The 25,635-nt window shown below is 44.1% G+C and overlaps 1 protein-coding gene across 2 annotated transcripts in view; it reads left to right on the top strand.

Moving 5' to 3' along the window:
* Positions 1–25,417, top strand: part of LOC144179127 (transport and Golgi organization protein 6 homolog) — a 39,191-nt gene extending 13,774 nt beyond the window's left edge. The window contains exons 8-15 of one of the 2 annotated variants that reach the window (XM_077707358.1): positions 4,755–4,943; positions 10,426–10,537; positions 11,514–11,708; positions 11,815–11,931; positions 16,204–16,903; positions 18,044–18,195; positions 19,551–19,661; positions 23,823–25,417. In XM_077707358.1, the coding sequence (XP_077563484.1) occupies positions 4,755–4,943; positions 10,426–10,537; positions 11,514–11,708; positions 11,815–11,931; positions 16,204–16,903; positions 18,044–18,195; positions 19,551–19,661; positions 23,823–24,020 (1,774 nt within the window). In that variant the 3' untranslated portion in view covers positions 24,021–25,417. The remainder of the gene's footprint in view (positions 1–4,754; positions 4,944–10,425; positions 10,538–11,513; positions 11,709–11,814; positions 11,932–16,203; positions 16,904–18,043; positions 18,196–19,550; positions 19,662–23,822) is intronic. The other variant, XM_077707356.1, reaches the window with a different exon arrangement.
* The last annotated feature ends 218 nt before the right edge of the window (positions 25,418–25,635 follow it).

The raw sequence follows: 25,635 nt of genomic DNA, 5'->3' as shown, positions 1-25,635 counted from the left end.
CCTTCCTCTGTTGCCTTGACATAGACAATGCTACTCTTTTCAATACCCAGCCACAATGTTCTCCAGGGCACCATAGAAAAAAGTGTTCTTGCAACATGACCCACCATGCATCACTTGAATGTATTTTTAGTTAAGAGGCACAAGGCTGAGCTTTTTCTGATTGAAAATGAATAGAGGGCACTCTGACCAGTGTTGTACACGTTCCTCCAAAATAGGAACGAAAGCTCGTTCCTCGTTCCTTGCCAATTTTGAAACGAGTTCCCGTTACAAGTTCCTTTATTGCGAAAGGAACGCGTTCCAGTTCCACTTCGAAAATTGGAACGTGTCGTTACATTAACGTTACAATTACGGTTTTAAAATAAAATATAGTGTCGGATAATCCTGGGTCGAAATAAGTGAGACATTTAAAACCCACATCGAACTACGCATATTATAAGAATGTTAACACCACTGTCAGCATATTATCTGGAGATAAAGATAATCAAAAGAAACGCTCCTAGGCGAATTTTTTCAGGGAGCACCGGACAAACTCCAGACGGCTCGATGACATTTTGGTGCAGGATATTCCGGTGCGGAAATTTCGGTGTCCAAATTTCGGCGACCAAATTATCCGGTGCTTGCCTGTTTGCGACAGCCGTTATATTTTTATTTCAGCTTAACGTGGTTTGTGGACAACAATCTGGAACAGTGAATTTATTTTTTTGATTGATGCCATGTTCGATCCTTGCCAGGTATTTTTAGAAATTCTACATTTATATATATATATTTTTAATACCTCTTCCTGGGGGAACCTGTTATTAAGCCAATTGAATTCTGTAGCACACGTGTTTTTTTTAAGTGCAATGAACTTCTTAAGCGACCCTGAACCTGCGTCCACCGGCGATGTCCGCGCACGTGGAGATGGGCGCGCGCAGCCTGGCCGCTGACATGGCACATACCCACGTGGGGGATTGGCCAGGAATCTCCTCGTCTTCCTTGGCAACGGGGGGAGATGGGCGCGCGCTGCCTGGCCGCAGACATGGCACATACCCACGTGGGGGATTGGCCAAGAATCGGGCGTGAGAAGGGCTAATGCACCTGCTTAAAGGAGTACTGACACGAAATTTCAAAGGTGAGATCCGCTCTAGCAATCAAGTACAACGACAACACAAATAGGTGTCTGTGAATAAATGCATCTTTCTTTCTTTGTAGTTGTGTGTGTGTGTGTGTGTGTGTGTGATCTCTCTTTCGCGAACATTACCGAACCGCGCAAATTCAACTCGTGCATTCGCACTTTCAAATTCTTCCCCTGGGGAAATGCTTGGAATTTTTTATTCACAACAGGTTGTTATTTATATTCGCTCTGTTTTAGCTAAGACAATTAACCGGTGTTTACGATGGTCCGACGCCATTTTTGTATTTTTTTTTAATTCACACACCCTCAAATTACATAAATTACATGCACACTCTCAATATCCAAAAAGTAACAAACAGTAGCTAGCCCATGAGAATGAAGAAAACCTTATGAAGAGTATTACGTAGGCTTGGCTGCCTTGCTAAAATGAATTCGGGAACACTGGTCTAGGATATTGTCGGGGAGGAAAAACGGGCCTTTTGGAAAACAGCCGCAGGTTCTAATGTCCTAAATGCTGATTAAGCGCGTACCGGTTGCGCATACGAAATCCAGCCATTGTTTTCGGGACAACCAACCTTCGTTTAATGTTTACAAGTCTACATTTACCACATTTTAATTCTTTGTTCTAGCGCACCCCCCCTCCCACCTCCCGCCTGTACGCTCGAATCTCGACCAGATTTCTTTTTCAGCCATATTATTTTTGGTTTCTCCTGAAAATCCTACTGGCGTGGTGGAGCTCACGGTCACCGAAGCGTCACCGCAGTGAATTTTTTATTTTTTATTTAGAACATACTGCTAGCCTCTTAGTGGACCTTTTGCAGGAATTGGGTGATACATTCAGAACAATTACATAGCACACTTGGCGTTTAAAACCGAGAAAAAGCTTTACATTCACCATGGGCGCACGAAACGTCTATAATGTGACACAAAAAGCCACCCAAAAAGCCGCTGAGAACACAATGGCCACTATCGTTTGCTGGCTACGCCCTTCCGCGCGTCGCGGTCATACCTACGGCGCCCCCACTCCAGGAATCGCTCTTTCTGCGCCTTCAGTCACCCCCTTGTGAATTAACTCATCAAGTCGCGCATATCATGGACACCCCAGGTATACATCGCTTCCTCCCATTATAAGGAGCAAAAAAAAAAATGAATAGGCTAGTGTGACGAGAGCGGCAACAGTCGCCTTCAAGTTTTCGAAGTCCAGCCGACGCAATGGTGAAGCACAAGTGACACCCCTCTCTCTCTACTTAGGGGGATGATTGCCGGCGGGGCTCAGCTTTCCCCTCCCCTAAGTAACGTCACCGTAAGTGCGATGGTTGGTTTGTTAGTTTTAAGTAGAACCGACACCGAATGCAACAAAGTCGAGATGGATTGAGAGATTAATTAAAACCAAATGTACACGCGCCTAATCGACCTCGTTTTTTTGTTGTTGTTTTTTCGCGGAAGTTTTCCTGGGGGGGGGGGGAGAATAGACTAACAGCAGCAGCGTCTTGCACCGTTGGGTGAAGTGAAAGGAAAGCGCTTTGGCAACACTTAAAGTATTAGGGTTGCTCACATGAATGTTAAAATAACAAAAAATGGTTGAACGGATCCAAATTAACAACGTTAATTTTTACCATCTGCTACAGAAATTGGGTTTCACGTGGCAATGCTCCGCCAGGGTTTAGCGTTCGTTTCCACGAACGGCGGCGCAAGCACCAGTCTCGAACGTAAAATCATATCAAGTCACGAAATTATAATATTAAAGCTAAAATGTTCAAAGAATGCCTGGGACATCCCCTCACTCAAAATGTCTGGGCCAAGACGTCGTGCACGAAAATGTCCGTGCACCGAAATGTCCACACCGAAACGTGCTGGACCGAAATGTCCGACACCGAAATGTCCGGACCCCGTTTAGCAGTCCGTCCCTTTCGTTGGCTACGTTGTTACCGGGTTGGCCAGGCCCGGTCTGCTCCTGAGTGCGGGGAAGTGTGAGTAGGAAGGGTGCGGAGGCATGGACATGGCGAAGGCAGGCCGGCGGAACTAATCCCCCTACTGCGACGAATGCCCAAGAGCCCAGCTGGGTCCCGGTCAACCCAGTAACAACGCATACGACAGAACGGACGGACTGCTAAAACTCTCTATTCTTTCCCCACCAGGGAACAATTCTATCGGCGAGACGCGCATTCTGGCCTCCCCATACAAACGATGAAAGGGGTTAAAGCATTCTCGCGGCTATGCTATTCACCCGTCGAACGCCGCGCAAGCAACCAGCATGAAAGCAAACAGAAGCTGCGGCATGCTGCGTGGTTATTCTTCTGCCTTTGACCGTCGAGGAAGCACGTACGGCTGAAGGACGGGCAAATTGACCATCTTATAGGAAGAGAAACGCAGTAGCGCTTTGTGGATTTTTGTACTCGAGCCTTGGCATCAAAAACAGCCAAATCCTAGCGATGTAACGGCAGGAACGCCGTTCCTGCCGTTCCTTCAAAAACGTAACGAGTTACCGTTACAGTTCCACCGACCCTTAATGGAACGGTGGCGTTCCTCCGTTCCTCCAAAAAGGAACTAGTTCCAGGAACGCCGTTCCTTGTAACGCCGTTCCGTACAACACTGACTCTGACACACTTTTTGCTAGGGTGCCTCGATGCCAGCGCCGCCGTACAGGGTGGAGACACCCTTTGAATGGTCCCGTGCCGCCACTATTAGGTCAAAGGGCTCAACGCGCTGTTCTTTTCGTTTTCCACAAGACCCAGCAACGTGAAACAGATAAGATGATTCAAACTTCTCCAGTAAACCGCGTTGCGGCGATAATTATAGCGCAGTTTTGATACAATGACTTGCTGAAGCGGCGAACGGGTGACCCAAAATGGCGGCGCCAACGCATACATGTCTCCACCCTGTACGGCAGACACCTGAATCAAGGCACCCTACCTTTTGCCATTACTCATGGGCAGGAAGGCTTCAGATACTTAGAGTGCTTTCAGTCCTCTTCATTGCACTGCCTTGCATTATGTCTTTTGGCCTAATTATTGACCCAGCGTTATTCTGAGTGTAACAAGAGGTCACCAAGTTCAGTGCGATGCAGTTTAACCCATTTACGGTTTGAACCTGGATATATCAGTTGCAACAGCCACAGGGGGCCTGGCTTTGTTCTCGGTACGAAGTGTCTATCCCCGCCATGGAAGTTGAATACAAAAAGACCACGCACCTATACTGTTACATGTGATTTTCAAAAGGATGTTTCGACCGTTTGTAATGATGAATATGTAATCCCATATATGGAACATGAGAAATAATTGATTAGAAATACATGCAAACTATATTGTTTACAACCAACTACAAGTCGGATGGATGTTTCGAACCCTGAGTGCTTACAACCATTTCCACAGTGTGCCGCTTCCTTTGGTTTGATGGTAGGCTTCTCCACAGCACGCTAACAAATAATAATTATAATAATAAAAGCCAGCAACGTATTCTCAGTGCCTCCTTTCTTGTGGGAGTACATCTTTTGTTGTGGTTGGGTTCGACTGTATTTTAGGCTTTGTCTGAGTGCATGTTTTCTTGGTGCACAGAATTAATATAGAAATGAATATTAAAGTCAAGGCTTAACGCTTCTGTTTGTTTGTGTTGCTCTGCGCTGACAGTGATACTCTTTCAGGCAACTCTGTGAACAAGTCTTGAGCATCGTGTATCATGGGCAGCCGACAGCAAGTGCAGTGGAGTTGTTGCACGGGTGCCTTTTCAAGGGCCAGAGCCTCGGCACCTTTGCCACACTGCGCGATGACGTTATGTTCGTGCTTGGCAACTCTGGTGGTGTTGAAGCGGTGCGTCGACAGTCACCACTAAGGTGAGGAACGATTCTGTTAGAAGGAGTGACCGCTGGATGGGTGAAATAAGAAAATTTCGGTATAGTGAATGTACAGCCACGATAAAAAGTTTACGGACCAGGAAAATGGCAATTTTAGGTTATTTCTCTTCCAGTATAGCAGCCCGTCAAACTGCTGAGTGCATGCGAGATTTCGATAGTTACTGAAGTAAAGAAAAATACTGCACATAGTACCCTGGGCTGCCGCATGCAGAGAATTAGCCCAAAATTGCAGCTTTTGTGGTCCATAATCTTTTGCTCTTGGGTGTGCATATTTGGATGACAGAGGGTAAGAGTGGGTAGAGGTCTCTGAGAGAAATCAAGAAAAATGTGCGCTCAGGCCACGTGTGTGAAGTGCTTGCTGTGCTGAAGCATGCCTCGAACACTGCAGCCCTGTCAGCCAGCACAGAAGTGGAGAACAGGGCTGTTGAAATTCACTCCAAGCTCTCAGTATAGCGCACAGTGTTTTTATTTTCATGTAAAAAACCTATGCCCAGACCTCGAAAGACTGTTCACATTCAATATTGCGAAGCACGGTGCTAGACTAACACTGTACCTGCGAGCACCCATGCATAATTGGTTCAAACAAGTGGCCTGTGCCCACATTTTTACTTGCACAGTCCGGAACCCCATGGTGCTTGCATTGCTGTAAGTGTTCAGGCGGTTGCTTTCAGCACAGAGTTTTGCTGGTTGCGGATTAGTCACGAATTTTAACTGCTCTCGAGAGTAGTTAGCAAGTGATGGCATAGCAGTTGCACTAACACTTTACGACTGAATTTTTCTGATGGCATGCTATAGTTGTTCACAAGTTATGAACAGCAATGGAAGTTGTTCCTGTGTCGTACTACTGCTGCTGGGTGTACCTCTGCGGCACCCCAAGTAGTCTTGCACCCTAACTCGTTTTTCTTAAATGTACAGCCAGCTGATTTTTGTCCTGTATATGCTGTCTATCCCAAATGCAGGGGCATCATTTAAAACACTTTTAACCGCAATGACTTTCCTGAAAGGCCCCTAGAACATTTGAAAGCGGAATTTTCAGGTCTACCAGCTTTAAAAGGGCCGTGCAGACAAAATACAAGTTTGTTTTATTCGAAAGATGTGGTGTTTTATAGTGCCCCCAGGGCTTGTCTGACATCAAACGATGCTTTATTCATTGAGAAATTAAACAATTTAAGCCATAATTTTGGCTTACATTGTTTTGAGTGGGGAGCGGGGCTCTCTGCGCGCGGGGCTTGCACTCACTCGCACTCACACTCGCCAGTCCAAAACGATCGATGGCGAGGCTCACTCACCACTCACGCATGAGTGGTGAGTGGTAGGGGGTGTGTGAGCGCACTCGTGAGTGAGCCTGTCAACGACCCATGCATGTGAGGCTCGACCTTGTTTCAATAGTCATGCACGTTTGTGTTTCAACTTCAGTGATTGGTTGGCAGAGTAGGTTGCATGGCTGTTGACGTTCTTAAAACTCACAACTGACTGCAGTTACTTCTCTTTGGGTTCCAGAACCCTTTGTGACTGGTGTTTGAGAAAAAAAAGGGCCTTATTTCCAGCATTTAAATGTGCGGATTAATCTAGTTACTAAGTTAGCCCATGTATTTATTGTCAGTACTGTCAGGACGGGTGGTTGTGTGGCTGAGTTGCTAAGCAAGCATTCATGGATCTGGATAATATGCTGCAGACGGTGAATGATGCAGGTTGCCACCAGAAGCGGTTCATTTTTGTAGAACTGTTGCTGTAGTTCGGTCCTTTTACACTCCTTGATTAGGGAAATCAGAAAGACGAGGAAAATTTGGGATCATGAAATGCTTTCTAAATGTTCTGTTTGGTGAGAAGATGTTTGGGCTTACCATGCAACTGCGGCCTTGTAAATGGACTGCACATTCAAGCTGCATGCACGTGTCTAGTAACGCGATGCGTGATACAATACCTTAAAAAAGGGATAGGCATAGACACACACAACAGCAATCAGGATAGGCATAGACAGGATAAGCAAAGAGGCAAACAGCAAGCAAACAGGATAAGCATATACTAACACAGTGGTTCTCAGCCATGACTGCCCCGGGGACCCCTTTTGGGCTTGCTAAAGTGATGGGGGACCCCACGATGGAGCATATGTTGTTTGGTGTCATAACATCAAACAATTTCTACTTGCAGCTTACGTAGCCTACACACTTATTCGATGCCCACCTTTTATGGTTGACGCTAATGACGATGTGCACCATGTTAAACAATCTGGTCTTGAATCTAAAATTCTTCTAAACACCTATATATTGCCTCTTCGGTGTATGCTTTTTTCCTTCTCATAGCTGGCTTGTCGTGCAAAAAGCAGTTGTTAAAATAGGTGCTACGCGGAGAAACTAAAAGTACATGTAATGCGACAAAGCTACATTTTTTGCATTGCAAGAAAGTGCTGGCAAAATCGAGAAAAGAATGGCGGGAGTAAAAGCTTTGAGGTAGGCTTCGCGGACCCCTCAAATGCTCTCACGGACCCCCAGGGGTCCGCGGACCCCCATTTGAGAATCACTGTACTAACACAACAGCAATCCGGCAAGTAGTGCTAGTTCTAAGTAAAAGTGGCGGCATCGACAGAACCCGATGTCCGTAATTTGACAACGTTAAATGATAATCAGAAGTACATGAAAAGGCTGACCAATAGCAGAGATTTTTTCTTCCTTTCATTTTTAAATGTGGCAACAATTTTTAAATGTGATACAAAGGATGGGCGGGATTCGTAGTAGTAGGCTCAGAAAAGGGGTCACAAATTTTGCAGCAGCATTCACTCGCATAATGGATGCACTTTTTTGCCCAACAAAATTGACGCACATGCAAGTTGTATTCATTATGCGAGATAAGCATTCACACATTTTTTTCTTTTTTCTCTGCAATGTTGACTTTGTGCTTGCTTGCACATGATGGGACCCACTTTTCTAACTTATTGTGCTAATTGATACCGCTGCGAAATTCAATTACAAAAATTAATGAGCATCTGAGGCTTTTTTTTTTTCTTTCGAAATGAGCCAGATCAAGAAACCGAAACTAAGTCGGATAAAACTGCAGTGACAAGAAAAACTCGGCAGCCTTCCCCTAGAAAAGGGGTGGCAAGACAATAGCTGAGATAACGCCATGAAAACATGTACTCAAGTTGTAGTTTTTCTGTATCAAAGATGAGCTTCACAAATACAAATTGGCCAAATCCACTTGGCCGGTTTGGACTGTTTCGTGGGTGTTTTCACAATGTCTTTTTTTTTTTTTTTTCGTAGCTGGCTTATTATGAATTCAGACTTCAATTATAGTAGGTCGGCGAAAGATCCGTCCCCACATGTCAACGACGAAGTGAACGGAAGTGGAGAAAATGAAGCTGAGAGATGTAAAACAATGATTTGTGAAGCAGTGTGAAAGAAACCCGTCCCTACGAAAGAACTCTAATTAAATTTATTTTTTTACTCCCATATAAACCATTTTAGTACTTAACTAAATAGCCGCTGCTTACAAGTCCTGGCAAATCCCCCATCCTGAGAGTACAAATTACTTCATTAATAAGGTGAATAAGATATGAGCAACCCTCTTGTGAAGCATGTTGGAAATTTATGGCAAAGCAATGAAGAGCTTGCTTACTTTATGAAAGCCTTCAGGCGTGCCCAAGAAAATTTTCCGAGGGAAGAATTCGAAAAGAGTTGCTAATGGTGCCAAGAGGACTCACCTGCTCTCCATGTATAGTTCTGCAGTCCTTGAAGCCCTGTTGCATATTTTAATGCTGTTTCCACCAAAACGCAATCGCACCATGCTTTCAAGTCAATTTAAATAAAGTTTTTATAAGAATGTCACATCAACTTGAGTGTTTCAATTCAATACAAATCAAATCCAAACTTATCTTCCAATGTTGCTCAAATTCACAGCATAATTTTTAATTACTTGTGGTCATAAACTTCCCCTAGCTGAGATGTAAAATATATAATAGCTTTGGCAGCATTGCATTTAGGTCCGGTAGCAAAATTTTGCTTGTTTCTCAAATTCGCGTTAGGTGGATCTGGCTCATTTGGGGGAAAAAAAAAAAACGCCTCATTTGTCTTGTCATCGTCTTTCTTTCTCATCAGGTTTTTTTTTTTACTTATTTTTTCAATCTAAGAACCAACTTTCCCAACAGTGCTTTTTTCTCAGTTACAGAAGACGTGCCTTTGTTTTGGTCTGGTTTGTAGCTGTATCTGTCGTGTAACGGGACTATGGAAACAGTGTGCAACTTTGCTTCATGTAAGAGGCTGGGCAGCTCATACCTCATTACAATTCTGTTTGTGGCAAAACATTGCTGCTTTCACTGAGGAATAGATGCTTAAAGAGATGGGTGTGAAATAATCCGCTTCCTCTAACATAAAATGATATGTCAGGGGCTCTGTGTTGTGGTACTTGGGGAGCAGCCAAAAACAGGCAGTCAGCGCACTGACTAAATGCTGTCATGCCCAAAGTTGGGAGTTGGCAGGGAGACCTAGAAGAACATAGGTGGGCTTTTCACCGTATGATAGCTCTGCCATGTAAAGGCATAGCAATAGACTTCATTCTTGCTTCAGCTGAGGCAACTGACTAGAAATAGATGGTTTGAGCTCGCCTGAGTCCTCGGTGCTATTTTGAGGAAGTGGAAGTAGTAATTCTTTTGATTTCAAATGCTGTCACAGTGTTGCAAGAGCCACTCAAAGACGGAGTCGCATCCTTGGCTCTCGTAGTGTTCACTTCTAACCACGGAGCAGGAACAAGACAGGAAAGGGCGTGCGGCTTTTTAGCGCGGCCAGATAATGTCACAGGCGCTCGTCATAGGTTAGGCTAGCGGCATCTGCCGTGGGGGAAGAAACTGCGGGGCCACCCCGATCGGCATTTCACCGCGCAGCCACGGAACGAATTGCACTCGCTATCATTCCGTCCATCAGCGGCCGCTACCCTTTCCTTCGTCATTGCAGCTACTAAGCTTTGCAGTGCGCCTTGGTTTTCATTGTGACGTTATTTGGTCGCTTTCCCGCGCTTGCCGCAGCGGGCCGTTTCCCCTCCTGTATATTCTTGCTCCATGCCTCTAACTCACATTGATTTCTTCTGTGTTTTTATGCTGTAGCTGTTTGTTAATCACCTTATTGCCACAAATTACTGCCATTTTAAATTTTAATCGCAATGAGTTTGCACTGCAAGCCCCCAAAACTGTTTTAATTTTTGGTGTCTTTTGTTGTTGACCTCAACCAGCCGTGCAAATCAGGCTTGACATCTAGAGATTTGTGGCGAAGTACTGATGAGTTGCCACCATTTGCCCCTATTTTTATTATTCTGTAGCTTATTAGACGGACTTTTGCATTAAAAATTGGCATGAGTGTTAGTCTGAGGAGGTGATCTTTCAAATGAAGCAAAGTTGAATGCTTTCTTGATGGTTCTTTCAAGGGTGCATCGTTATTTGTCGTTTGGACATAACAGTGAAGCGTCTTTATTTCAGTGATGATGAGTGGTTGACTTGGTCCGACCAGGCATCCCTGGCTGCGGCATCTGTATTCCAGCATGGCGACCTCCAAGAATCGTGTGTCACATTTTTCATGTCACTTCTGAAGGTGAGTCGCTTAGTCGCGTTGCTTAGTCACGTTGGATTACTTAGTCGCGTTGAAAAGTTATTAGGGGCGAAGCTCCTAAAGCCATGGGTCTGTCCATCCCTTGTGTCTCGTGGTACATGACCGCAGCATGCTTTCGGAGATGTCGCAAAGTGGGCCGCGTTGCACGCGTAAGAACCGGCTGCAACCGGCAGCGCAAACTCGGCACCGGGAGCGCGAGCTTGTCTGTGTTTGCCAACGGAGGCGCGAGCACACGTGCACTGCGAGGGGAAGATCTTGCAAGAGATCACACCACGAACGCAGGCAGTCGTTCTCGGAGATCGAACGAGATGCAAGCACCTTTGCTCGTTTCATCTCGTCTTGTTCGGGCACAAGTTCGCCCTAAATAAAAGTTCTTTCTTTACCGTTGTGTCTTATCCTACGTGACAAATTGTGGTGGAGGTGCGGGGTAGTCCTCGATGGCGCGGGGTCTTTCACCAGGTCTGGGCCTGGGAGCATTGACTCCGAAAATAAAAGTTGATTTGTACAATGTACGCACACAGTCTTACGTCTTTCTTAATGATGTAATGGGCGAACTTTCACGGGAGAGTTACGGTTACCGATGATCTCCCCCTCTTGAGCTTCGCCCCACTTATCATCATTCATTCCGTGGATATGGCGTTAAATAATTTTTTGCCAGTGAGTTTCTCTGTAACTTTGAGACCATAAACGAAATTCGCTTAAACACTGGACAAATGTTCAGGAATCCTCCCAGACTTTAAAAAAAAAAAGTTCAACAAAAATTGAAGCTTAGTTGAGACCATCATGCTGAGACCCCTGCCTGTGTGAAAAACATACCTATGATTCCTTGTCTATATTTTTATTTAGCCTTTGGATGTGTACGAGACGACTTGTCACCTTATATCAAAAAAGGTCTAGCGTCTGCAATGAGTGATATTTTTTTATTCTCAACGTACTTGTTGTGTCTTATCTATTACAGAAACTGACTGCAGCTGTGGAGAGCCTGGTATCACCTGAAAGCTGTGACCCAGCCTCATCACCTACCTTGCAGTCTGAACTCAACTCACACGATCTAAAGACCAACCTGTTTTTGTTGAATCTTTTGGAGAATTTTGCCGGTCTAACATCTGAAAGTCTCTCAAAGAACATGCACTCACTTCTGGAGTTCGTTGTTGTAAGTCCCCCACCTGATACCATTCTTTTCCTTCAGTTGCAAGAAAGTTACAGTTACCAAGCTTTTGTCTTCTCTTTTTTTTCTTTGTCTGGCTATGTTTTTACAGGAAACCTTAAGCAGGGTTACCAAGCTCTCAGAAAGCAGTGAAGCAGACAGTCTGGCCTTACAGTCTACACTTTTCTGTCTGTCTCTTATGAGCCTTCTGATGTCCACCGAAGATCTGGTATGTGTATTTTCCCAGATGCTAGCTTTTATTTTCATTGCACAGATTGTTGAACGGCCCTCAGTTGTCGTAATTTGCCAAGTCTTAGAGCAGCACCTTCATTGCTGTTGCCTTCCCTGATGTTAGTAGCATCAGCTGTTCTGTCACTTTTCTTCTTCCTGGGCGGTAGTGATTCATTTAACGAGTGAACCGCTGGCTTGGAGGGTGGAGATATTATGTGGAAGTGACTGTGGATGGTGGGGATTATAATGAACGTCAAATCCTGCCTTAGGATTTTGCAACAGTGTCGTTAACCACACTGCATCACTTTCCAAAATGGTTACAAGTTTACACTGGACCTTTTCTGAATAACAGTTTGCGCGTGCGCTACTCTTGGGCCTAGCCCCTCCACAGTGCTGGTTCGCAATTGTTTCTGGGTAATGTAAACTAGCGATCACCATCTCTGCGTGCAACTTAGATAGAGCTGCTGCTGCTTTGCAGTGGTGCTATATTTCGTTTTGTCGCTGTTTGTTACGACAGCTTGCAAATCATTTGTGTGGGCCTAAAAAAATGCTGCTTACAAGTGGAAGAGACAAAAACATTTGAGGCTGTCCATGCTGCAGGCACATGGCCTTGAGTTAGGGAGCAACACAAAATATATCTGGACAAAAAAAAAAAGAGGCTTCTTTTGATGTAGATAAATCTCGAGAATGTCCACCTATTTCTGTGGCCTTTGCTGGACAGAACGAGATGACAAGAGAGGCAGGAAAAGATTAGTGACTTGGTTGGATCGTGCGTGGATTGTTCGACACTGCGATGTTTAGGGGGCAGCCGGAGTTTTCAGTTTAGCCTGGTGGTCGCTAGGCGAAGGGGTACTGGAAAAATGCTCATTCAGGCGCGTTTACAGTTCTCACTGCAATAGCAGTGGCGTTGTTCAAAACTTTGGTTACAAATTTTTACTTTCAGGAAGGCAAGAATATGTGGGGCATGTTTCTCGTTCATTATTTACGGTGAAAGCCTTAAATGGCCCACTGAGTGCAAAAACCAGCATCTGGCGTTTGTAACAGAAAATGGGCTCCTTTGGAGGCGTTCCATCGCACAAGGCGTTTTATATCATGACGCGTTCCACAGCGCCAGTTTGAACGAAAAAGCCAGCGTCCGGAATTGGCATCCCTAACAGAAAAATGTCCCCTTCACAGGCCTTTCACAGTGCGAGCTTAAACTCGGTGAGAAGTGATCATCTCTGCCATTATACTGCAGATAATGGGAGGGAGATTCGCCATCGCCGTGAACCCTCCAATTACATGGCTGCATGAACGACCAGCGGTACAACATGTAGAAGACAGATTGAAGCCATTTGAAACTGTTAAAGCGGTTCGCAAAGTAAAGCATCTCCAGTGGCAAGGTTGCAAAGTCCTTCGACAGTGCAAGAGGAATTAAAGGTGTCTCGTGTGTTAGCTGGACATTTATGCTTTCATATTCACAACTTGTAGGAAGCACTTAGGTATCCTCACATTGTTTTTGAACTGCTGCACCAAAAACTGAAAGATTTGAGGGGCAGTGTAAGCACATCTGCTGCAACTGTACTAAAATGACGATCAAGCAGGACACTCTGGAGCATGGTTTGGTTCCGCCCTTCAACTGTGGCCCCTTTTCAATACATTGCTTTGGGGCCCCCATCTTTGAGGTGCAACCCAACAGCCTTCTCTGGTGGCCCTTTCTCTTCATGCGCAAGCAAAAGCCAATGAGAAGAGGCTTTTGGGAGCACATAAGGTTCCCAGCCAAGTTGAGAACAGACTGATTGATTGATTGTAGGGTTTAACGCGCCGATGCAATGCAGGCGATGAGGCGCGCCGTAGTGGAGGGCTCCGGATTAATTTTGACCACCTGGGGATCTTTAACGTGCACCGAAATCTTGTACACGCAGGTGTTTTTGCTTTTTGCCTCGATCAGAAAAGGGGCCGCCGCGACCGGGAATCGAACCCGCGACCTCGTGCTCAGCAGTGAAGTGCAGCGAGAAATTTTGCACTAAAGTGGATTTTTATGGGAGCTGTTGCATTGAGTGTCTCTTTGAATGAAATTGAAGCTGAAGTTTATTTCACATAATTAAAGAAAATGCGTACAAATAATAATACAGAAGGAGGTCATGTAGATAAAAAACTGTCGGGGTGAAAGTCCTCTCACACCAGTCTTGGGGTACTGACACAAAGTGCCTATTATCCTTATTCAATAGCCTTGTGAGGTCCCGCATCGACTACGGGTGTCTTGTTTATCAATCCGCCGCGAGAACAGCACTAAAGATGCTAGACCCTGTCTACCATCTTGGCCTTCGTCTGGCTACAGGCGCTTTCCGAACAAGCCCTGTTTTAAGCCTGTATGTGGAAGCCAATCAGTGGTCTCTTGAAACACAGCGGAAGTACACTGGGTTGAATTATGCTCTAAAAGTGACATCCTTGACCGGACACCCTAACAGCACTCTAGGTAACCAGGCAATCAAGCTCTTTGAAAAGCGACCTGCCATGGCTGAGCCATTTCTTCTGTCGGTGAGGGCACTGGCCACAGGCCTGGGAATATCCTTCACTGACGCTCAGAAAACCAGCTTTGCTGACCTTGTCCCTCCATGGGATCTGTGCCCTATCTCTTGTGATCTCTCTTTTATGAAGATTGACAAAAGAACGGCTCCAAAGAAATTAATTATGCAGCATTTTTTGCTTTTGCAGAACAAGTACAGAGCATCTGAGTTCTACACAGATGCTTCCAAGTCAGCTGGTGCAGTATCATGTGCTGCACATGGTCCAAACTTTTCCACGTCAAAGACTATGCCTAAAGCCACATCTATATTCACTGCTGAAACACACGGCCTTGTATTGGCTGTAGAATATATTATTCAGAACAATGTCCAAAAGTCAGTGATATTCACTGATTCTCAAAGTGCAGTGCAGGCTTTAGCGTCAGGAAAGTTGCAAAAAAATCCAGTCTTTAATCAATTGCTAAAACTACTGTGCTCAGCCCACAAACAAAAACTTGAAATCACAGTCTGTTGGGTCCCAGGTCACTGTGGCATAGCCGGAAATGAGCAAGCAGACAGGAATGCTGTAACTGCAGCTCTTTGGAGTGACCTAGATATCCAAAGCGTCCCGTACGAGGATCTTAAAGCGTACGTACGTAAGGGGCTGCGCGACCAATGGCAGGAAGATTGGAATAGGCAAATAGCAAACAAATTGCACATGGTAAAACCCAAGTTAGGTAGATCGATCCCTGAAAAACGGGACAGGATCACAGAGGTTACTCTCTGTAGACTGCGCATAGGCCATACCCATGCTACACATGCGTACCTATTGAAAGGAACAGAACAGCCACGCTGCTTGAGGTGTGGAGGGTCGCTATCAGTCATTCACATACTGGTAGAATGCAAACTACTTGAACCGCAAAGAAAGCTCCGTTTTCCAGAATTGTACACACGCATGATCCCTCAACACCCATTGCTGTTTTTATCAGACGAGCCATTTTTCTCTGTTAACCGTGTTTTTAAGTACCTCTCAGACGTAGATTTTTTAAGGTATGTGTCATATCACCCGTGACCCGAGCCACCATCGCACGCTAGAACCCGGTAGGGCCTCTCACTGCTACCGAAAAGACGGTGGCAAGGGGTGCACGTAGAAAATTCCTGACATAGTGACAATTGTTTTTACTTGGCCCTCTACACCAATTCTTTTTTAACAGAAATTTGAGATACCTTTTATTATATATTCTGTACTTTATATTCCCACTTGAATAATCCTTCACCATAGTACTGGCGCTCTTTGGCCTTGATGCCCTTGCGCCAAGAAAACCTAACATCATCATCAAAAAACTGTCGGGGGGACCTCCTATCAGAGAATGCGTAAAGGAACAACGTCAGAGGAGGCAGCGAGTAAACAGCTGTTGTAAAATTCTGTAAAAATGAGTAAAATGTACAACTTTTGTAACCGAAAAAAAAAACTCTTCTATTTTCAACCTGTAAGAAGTTATGTTCGTTGTTGGACTTTAACTATATGTTGGACTTCAACTATAAATAAAACTATAAAATACATTTTGTAAATAATCATGAATGGTTACTGTAAAGTTTCTTGCTAGAAAAATAGAAATTTAAGAATTTTTGTACTACTTAGATGGGATACCCTGTGTATTGCTATGTTTAATGAAGGGAACCTAGAAACCCTGGACAATTGCGTTGAGGAGTTTGTAATGGTTTTGAAAGATATATTGCCATGCAAGACAATTCTTTTATTGACAATTCTTTTTTCCTTCTAGGCAGCCACAATGAATAGAGAGTTATGGCAACGGGGCTATCAGTGCCTCACAACATTGGCAGCCAACCACAGCAGCCCCGAAATACGAAACATGGCCCACCAGTTGCAGCTGTTAGTAGCGAGCCAAGGGGCTGCGACATCTTCACAGGTGCCTTCCTCTGCAAGCAGCGGCGGTGTGCGGGTGACATCCGACTTGCAAACTAAGGCCAAGCGTCAGAAGAAGCTGGCTGCCATTGCAGCTGGATACAACATTGTGCCTGTGAAAGATGGCGCTGAGATGGCGGCTACGGAACCTTTGCAACCACGACAGGGGGACAAAAGTGTACAGGCAACGGTGTCGGCTGCGCCGAAAGAGCCTTCGGCGCCTGGAGAGTCCAAATTCGAACAGCTGTGGTGTGAGCTGCACGATGTGATGGCGCCCATTCGGGGTCATGCGTTCATCCAGCTGCGCCGACAGCTTCAGGAGGGGGACGCTGAGATGTGGCGTCACCGCGACCAGTTGCTCGAGTCGTGCCACTCGGGCATTCAGGATGAGGATTCCTACGTGTACCTCAGTGCCATCCAGGCCCTGGCTGTGCTCGTGGAGAGGGACCTGGACCGCCGACTGCCCTGGTTGGCAGAGCAGCTGGCCCTGGAGGGGCTGTCCGTGGAGGCCCGCCTCAACTTGGGGGAAGTGCTCCTGCGGGTCACCAAGAATTTCGGCAAGTGCTTTAGTTTGCTGGACAAAAGGCTGTGTCGGATGAAAAATTTTTTCCTTTCCAATCCCCTTTATTTTGTAAAAGCAAGTCATGTATCTATGCCTACCTTTGGGAAAAAATTTGTCTGTTTGCATGATTGTACGTCACAGCATTCCCATCACCATCACTGTTTGTCATAGTGAGGAGTCTGGCAGAAATCTGTTTCTCCAAATGTTTCTTGGAGGGAGGGCGTCGCTCTTTATTTGTTCAAAGGTTCCCCTCGAATAAAACTAAGTCCAGTGTACGGACTGTAAGTATAAAGAATTCAAGATTAATTCCTGCTTTCAAGGAATTTGTCCACGTGTGCATGCGTACGTGCATGCCCATGTATGAGTGTACCCATCGCCTACAGTTATAGTCTGTTATTAACAGTTCTTGAACAGAGGAATTCACAAAAGAATTTTTAGACTGCCTGTAAGCTAATGAGACAGAGACAAATGGTTCAATGTTCAGCTCATAAAGGAATCAAATGACGTGATGTGTACCATTCCTTTGAGCTTGTTGAAAATTTGACGTGATGTGTACCATTCCTTTGAGCTTGTTGAAAATTTTAGATTAGTCTTTAACATCTCTTAATCCTCGTACGTCTTGTGGTATCCACTGGATACAGGAGTGTCGACTGGGGTAGGAGGGGTTCAGTAGCAGACCTCCGAAGAATATGTATGAAAAAGTTTTTGTATTAAAAAAGAGCCATCCATCTAAAAAAAAAAAAAATGTAAGCGTTTTTGTAAATAAAACTCTGGGCATGCCAGGAACTACACTTATAAACACATGTTTACACGCAAGTCATAAACGCAGAGAGGGCACCAAAGCATTTATTGACTCTTGTTACCCATTTTACTCTGTTACTGTATATTTCTGTGGGCTGCAGGTTTATGCACATATGATGTAACTAGTATTCTAGTCTTCAGCTAAGCATAATTTGCATCATTTATATCTGAAATTTTATCAAGTTGGGCGCATTTTGAGGCATTTTATGTCTTGAGTTGGCAGTTCTCTTAGCTGTTAAGTGACAAGACTTCAGTATACATTTTCCGTTTTCTAGATGATGCGCTCGGGTGATTTGCTAATCGGTGCATTGATGTATTTGTCTTTGATTCACAGGGGAGCTGGCTCCAAAGTACAGGGATTTACTGGTGAACAGCTTCTTGGCTGCTGCAAAGCACCCTGACCCTGTGGTCAGGTCCTCAGCAGTGTCTAACCTGGGAGAATTGTGTGGGAAGCTGGGCCACTCATTTGGACCGATTATGCAAGAGGTACGACCGTTTGTGCTCACTTTTAATCGTAACTCTTTCCTCAACGCCAGGAAATTGACCGATTTTTATGGGTCCAAGAAAACTTCTTTTTTTTTTGCTAAATATATTCGTTAGGCCCATATAGTGGCAACATGAAATCTAGATGATCGAATGCCCTTTTCAATGACACCAGTCTTTTAATTGTTTGTATAAATAATTTTAGTGAGAAAGATATTGCAATCAAAATTTTTTTGTCCAGACGTAGAAGAAAATGATAAAAATGGAGGTCTGTTTTACTGGCAACAGTAACAGACGCTCAGAATATGCATTTTGTAGGTAAACTCTTGCGATTTGTAATCACCTTGTTACTCACTAGTGCAACCCCTATTGCAAACCATGCATGAAAACAGATGGAGGCGAAAAGCAAAAACGTCCGTGCGTGCGAGATTTCGGCGCACGTTAAAGAACCCCGGGTGGTCAAAATTAATCCGGAGCCCTCCACTACGGCGCGCCTCACCGCCAGTGTTGCGTTGGCGCGTTAAACCCTACAATCAATCAATCAACGCATGAAAATGAAACTAGTTGGCGAACAGTGCAAGACTGATTTGAAGCGCTTGCGTTGTCTGAACTGATATCCGACGACTGGGTGTTTATCTTTAAACATGCAGCTGGACTGTTATAGCAGAAATAAGGTGTAGGTGCTGTGAAATCACAAGCGGCAAGCTTTTTTTCGAGAAACAGTCGAGAAGGCACCGTGGCAAGCAGGTGCAAAGTTGGGTAACTGCGTAGTAGTGTAAAATAGGAATTTTACACGCGGCAATGAAACTGAAGCTGTTGTAAACTGTTTGGAAATTGTCCTCTATGATAGAACCAGCAACTTTTTCAACGGCAATAAAACTGGCCTTATTAAAAACAACTGTACACGCAGACACTTTTTGATATTTTTAGCCGATTTCACCAATTAGTTATTACTGTCAAAATGCATATTGAAGATTGAAATCGTCTCTCAATTCACCATTGGGGCCCTGATAACAAAAATGAAGTGCTGATGCACACTAATCACTAGCGGCACCCTTTTTTCTTTGGTAGCAGTGGCACGTGATGGCCATGCCCAATTTCCGTATAAAAAATAACATAAAATATCACATTGTATAAAAAAATTACATAGTTATTGTGTAAACAAAAAGGAAACTGATTCTGAAAGGACATTTTCTGAGCTAACCACCAAATAGCATTTACCTGTTTTAGAAATGCCTTGAGTGTGCTGAAAAGTGGCATTGAAATTATCGTTCAGTATGAACGATTTTTTAATAGGCGCGGTAACAAATGAGCCAAGTCTTATTTGGTTTCATCACCCAAGTTCTCTTTTTCTGCAGATTCTTTCATGTTTGCGTGGCCTCATCAGAGATCCTGCTGACATTGTGAGCCGTGCTGCAGTGCTGGCTCTTGGGTGCATCATTAAAGGAATGGGCCGGCAGATATTTCAAGTGAGTGATCTAGCACAGTCATTTCAAATTGTGTCACCTAACGGTGGCAGCACTTTGCCAAAGCATTTTAGAGAACATGCATGGATCGGAACAAGGCTGCTTGTCCCGAGGTAGCAGGACTTCGGTTTTTGTCTGTTATGCATAAATACTGAATGCTTTGCCTGCCAGGGCAGGGTACATTCGAATAGGAACGAATTATGTGTCAATCACATCATTGCTAAGGTACCTACTTGCTGTGCTAGCAAGTACCGTTGCTCCAGCTATCACCAAAAGTAATGCCAGCCCAAGACGTCATTGTGGTGCGACTCAAGGGGTGTACTCGAGTGTGGAAGTGACCCAGAAAATCGTGTACTTCGTGAAAAGACTCCTTCCGGGAGATGTAGGAAATGCACTGTGATGGATGACTGAAAGCCTGTCAACTAGAATACCCAATACAGCATTGGCACCTCTGACTTGTGCTTGCCAGTACTTGTCAGAGTTTTTATGGTCAAGTGAGGAAATGTGCTGAAAGTAAAAAAACAGCATGTACTTGCCAAAGGGATGAAAAAAAAAAGTGACATCTTGAGGCCCATATCAGTCGGTGATCTCTTGCTCATAATGAAAAAAAAAAAAAAAAAAACATGAAGTGCACATCACTTGGGCACGAAGAGGGCATACCTTTTGGGGTCAGACGCCCATTAGCACGCACGCTACTTTTGTGAGGCAGAGAGAGAGAGTTAAAAGGGTGAGTATGTCTTACAAATTTATAGAGGGAGGTGGGGTGGATCATTGTACTGTGAAGCGTAACTATGGTGCACGTGAAAGCTTTTGGTGCGTGCATGTGCATCTCCAGTCAGGCTGAGCAGCTGGATGTGGAACAGCTTCACTGAAGAGTGTAATTTCTTCCGTACTAAAGCCCCATTTAATGCTTCCGTCACTGTATAGCCATGTTGCTTTGAAGGGATAATTTGCTACTTACCTGAAATGCAGCAAGTACAGCAAGCTACAGAGCTCCCTTCGAAACTTCACAGTTTAAGAAAAAAAAAAAAATATCCTGAACCTTTACAATTTTTTTTTTTTTCCATGTGCTCTAAGTTTGAGAAAGCTGTATAGCTTGTAGCTCTTTGCACAAACTTATTTCACCTTTGGGGGCTTCCCCCAAACTGGTCGACTAGCCTTATTGCTCAGAAAAATGTGGAGAAAAGCTGTTTTTGTTATTTTGAGCGACTATAAAAAAGTTTCATACTTTGAGGATGTAGTGTGAAGCATTGAAAAGGACTCCTGCATTATGTGGTATGTACGTTGAGGAAAGGTAGAAATAGGTAACCCAAAGCTTGGAATAGCTGTACAAAACAGAATATAGTTGTCAGTAGCAAAGTGTGGGTTTGCAGTACCCCCGCTCCCATTCGTGCCTCACTGTTCGTGGAAACGACGTACTTCTTCAGTTTCGTGTTGAGTTGACATTGTTACACAATCAACTGGACACAAGGCAGTCTTACGGAGATGTAATGTGGGACGCTTTGTCACCCACATGCATGTAATGTGCACTCTATCCCATATTTTATTCACTGTGAATGAGAGACCTGTGCAGATTCTTGTTGGCCGACACGTCTTCTTTCTAGGCAGTTACGTCTAGGTAGCACCTGGCAGTGCCGGGGTGTGTTAATGTAACAACAAATCTAACGCACATTGAGAAATCCATAGAATTGTGTAATTTTGCCCCGACTCTGTACTTGCCCCATTAGGTGTTGCTTGGGACAAACCTTGAAATTTCGGCCTGGACACTGGTAGGTGGCACATGTATGGGCATATTGGAACGAACCATGTATTGCATTTGTTTGTTTATGTTTTGTTTTTTGTTTTTTTGTTTTTTTTTGCCGCTCGGCCGTGCCAGGCTTTGTTATCTCTGTGCCAAGTGAAGCGCTTGTTCCATTCCTTATTTTTTATGCCGCACGGGTTATCTCATTTGATAGGGAGAATGTTTTACCCTAATGTCACCAGCCCGGAATAATCTTCGTTGATCTACAGTCTTCTTGATTTAATTCGACGGTTCGAGAAACACTCGCACCAGAAGATAAAAACCCACAGAGGTGACGCCGCGGCATTCAATTCGCCGACACTCGCCTGCGCGCGTCCCTTTGTTGACTACTGCTTCGCCGCCTGTGTATTTTTTAGTTATTAGGAGAGCACAAGTTTGCTCCAATAAACTTGCTTTTCCTTCAAGCCAACTGCGTCATCTTTGGCTTCGTGACATTATGAGAAAATGAAAATTTTCTGAAACAGTTAATCTTTTCCATTCTGGAGCTTTATTTAAAACATGGAACTTTATTTATCTTCTACATCTTAGGAATATTACTCCCGTAATTTTAAGTCTCCGAATTAACCACTTTGGGCTGGGTGTTGACCAGCCAATTTTAGCCATTTTTGCTTCGTTAGGGATGCAATTCCAAAAATCCTGCTCGCCCATTTACACGTTTGTTTGAACAATATCCTGAAATTTATTTTTTGGCATTTGTATGAGTAATGTCCTTTAACCCTTTGAGTGTCGAATTTTTTCGCCAAATGCGACCCCCCGGGGTCGATTTTTTTTATTGCTGATTTAAATTCTTCGGATGAATCTACTTCGAGAAAAAATTTTCGTAATTTTTTTAGGGTGACCATAAAGGGACAAAAAATCATTTGTGTTGTTACATATATGTGGTTTATTCATGAGTTACAAAAGAAAAGTAATAAATAAAAACAAGAGAGTAACAAGCCGGCACCTTTTGAGTGAATCGAAATTGGATAGACATCAGTTTCGCAGGCGCAAAAAGTGGGAACCGCCCGGAGGAGGAAACAAAAACCAGCCACTGTGCGTGGGCGAGCTGCGCAAGGGATAGCTGGCACGCCGCTGAAGTAAATCATAAAAAATAAAAAGAAGCGCCATTGCCGCAAGAAAAAAATTTGGCGTATTTCTGAAGTGTGGCAGCACATACCAAGCAAGAGAAGTTGGCGAAAAAGGCGCGCTTTTTAAAGATACAAGCAATGCTGTACATGTACGTCACTGACCATTTTGAAAGTTTTTGCCGATGCCGTACATATACGGCTGTGACCCTCAAAGGGTTAAGTGCAAACCATTTGGATATATCAATGGGCTGAGCAGATTTGAGAATATGTACATAAAGACGCGTTATTTATCCCAAATCCACATTGGCCCCATAAGGGTCTAGTTAGGGGTGGACTCTTCAAAACAGTTTTCTGACATTTGTATGGATTACTTATATCAGCAAAACCCCGTTCGGTATCTCAACAGGCCTCTGAGATGAGAAATTTCTGAAAAAAGTACATTTTAGCCCTTTCTCACTCTCTGAATGTTGGGTTTGTAATTTTAAAAAATCTGAAACCATAACGGACATGTACTGAAATTTGAAGCCTCTAGCTAGAGTCCAGCAGTTTGACTTGGTGTTTATGTCTCCTGTTGGCCTTTTCACTCTGTTGTGGGTGTAATTGCAAAAAATCCTGCTTGCCCATTGAGAGGCTGTTTACCCTAAAATGCCTAAATTTCATTTTGTGCCTTTGTATACATAACACTGGCAACAAAAACCCATTCAAGATATATAAACGGGCTGAACACATATTGAGGAGTCTGTAACATGTAATTTACCCATAATGCAGATTCATCCCATTAGGCACTGGTTAGGGGGAAACCCTGTAAAAAAGCTTTTAGGTATTTATACGGGCTACCTATATCAGCAAAAACCAGTTCGATATTAGAATGGGGCTGAAAAATGATGAGGAATTTCTGAAAAATACATTTGAGCTTGTTTCGCTCCCTTTGGGGCGCAATTTAAAGAAAAATTGGGCCATGTTGTGCTCCTAAGCCATGGTAGCAATGCACTCCCAAAATTTCAAGTTTCTAGGTCTAGCAGTATTGGTTGGGGGTTGACGAGTCAGTCCATTGGTCGAGCGTTTCTCTTTGTAGATATAAATGTAATTATGCGCCATTAGGTGCTTAACTATATAATTCAGTGTTCTGTAACTGAAGGGCAGAAGTAAATGTCTGTCACATGATTCAGCTCTAGTTCAGCGTGTGTTAGGTACTTTTCTGTTGCAAGAATTTTCTGTCGTTTCTGACTGCTTGGGTGCGGAAAACCTCCACTTGTTACACATTTCCAGACATCTTTTTTTTTTTCTGTGTCACAGGTAATGCCTCACGAAGTGAAAGACATCTACCGGGATCTGAAGCACTTGTATGCAACAACATCCGACAGTGTGACCAGGGTGCAGGCTCAGGTGGCCATTGAGGAGCTGAGCTCCGCAACACAAGAGCTCTTGCGCTCTCAACCCCGCATGGAGAAACGTATTCAAATACTGGACTTGCATGACCTTGGCAGAAGCTGACGCCGTGTTCATGTAATAGGCATTCCTAATTTTAAAAGCTAGAACGTGGGTATCAGGGCTGTGTTGGCCCTAGTTCTGTACACAACGATCTCCACGGAGCGAGGTATCAGGAAAGCCAGATTCAGGTGGCCAGGGGGAGTAAAGGAAGCAAGACTAACCTTCCACATGTGGCGTGCATGGTCAAGTTGAAGGCGAGAGTGTGGTCAAGGGTGTGTGATCAAGTGAAGGCGAGAAGCCATCTTTAAAGGGGCTTGGTGTGCACTGCCCTATGGAGTTGCTGTTTCTCTTCTCTGGCAAAAGGGAAGCAGTGCATATCTGCAGCATGGTTGTTTATGAAAAGATCCCGGTGCCATGCACTGTACTGTAGTGTCTACACAATTATTCTACTTTCACAAAGAAAGTTATTTCCATTCCAGAGTTTGAGACGTACTTTTTTGTTTATAGAAAGTACTCTGGCACTGGCAACAGTGTATATCGCTCTGAGTTTCTTTTCACATCAAGTGTTGCCTGGATGTATCTCTAATTAAATATAACCCTTTTGTGTTGCTACCCAATGATGACAACACAATTGAAAACATGATGCTAATTACAGCTGAATCTTGTTAAAACGAACACTGATATAGCGAATTATTGGCTATAGCGAATTAAACGCAGACTTTGGTTGGTCACGGTTTATTTCAATTACTTATTCTTTTATAACGAAACTGAAACCGTGAAAGCTGCAGGGTGTCGGATATAATGAAGAAATATTTGACGACCAGGAGGCTGAGAAGCTGATTCGGAAAAGCTCCGTAGTCCTAAACTGCAGAAGTATAAAGGCCCTTTTGTTCGTGGACACTGTGGAAAACTCCCTCCTGCTCAGTGCTGTGAGTATCCACCAGACAAAGGTCACATCCCTCATCAAATAAATAAGGACACAGTCCTGTTTTGTCAAGTAAACTCTGTTCTGTTGTAATTTTACATACTCATGTTCCGGTTAATTGAGCTTGAAATGGAACAAGCAGAAAGGTGAGGGTTACCTTGTGTATATAGTGGGTTCGAAGCCTCAAAAAATGCTTTTTTGTATCAAGTATTTATGCGCGAGCCAGATTGTGAATTTGTTATAGCCGATTTTTACCTCTGCTGTTATAACGAATTAATTTGCTGTCCCGGAACTAGTACTTCAATATAACGAGGTTCGACTGTACTTCGAACAAGGCTTCGGACTATGACTGGCAACTGACATCAACATCTCCACATCAAGAGGAGGTTATGTCATAGATTGTGTCAATGTACGGGGTCCTCCAAATATGACGATCCCATTCAAGTACAGTACAATCTCGGTGATACGATTACGGCTGCTTACTGAGATATGTTTATTTCCCGTTTTTGTGATAAATGCAGACAAAAGAAAAACATTGTGGCCGTGTGTACTTTGATAATCCTATTAGGCGCAGTGCAGCAATATTGGGATAGCATTTCGCCATCCCTCGCGCAATCCCTCTCGTGTGGCTACTTCAGCAAGTGATTGGTACTAGCGATTGCAGATCCCTGTCACTTCGCTCATTGCGTTGCTTGCAAAAACCGCTCCATGTGGTTACTGCTTTCAAGCTTGAGTTCCATCTGTGCTGGGCGG

Source organism: Haemaphysalis longicornis, unplaced genomic scaffold (genome assembly GCF_048455015.1).
Source record: "Haemaphysalis longicornis isolate Haplotype H1 unplaced genomic scaffold, Haemaphysalis longicornis Haplotype H1 scaffold_4, whole genome shotgun sequence".
Classification (NCBI taxonomy): Eukaryota; Metazoa; Arthropoda; class Arachnida; order Ixodida; family Ixodidae; genus Haemaphysalis; species Haemaphysalis longicornis.
This window is presented reverse-complemented; position numbering and strand designations above follow the sequence as displayed.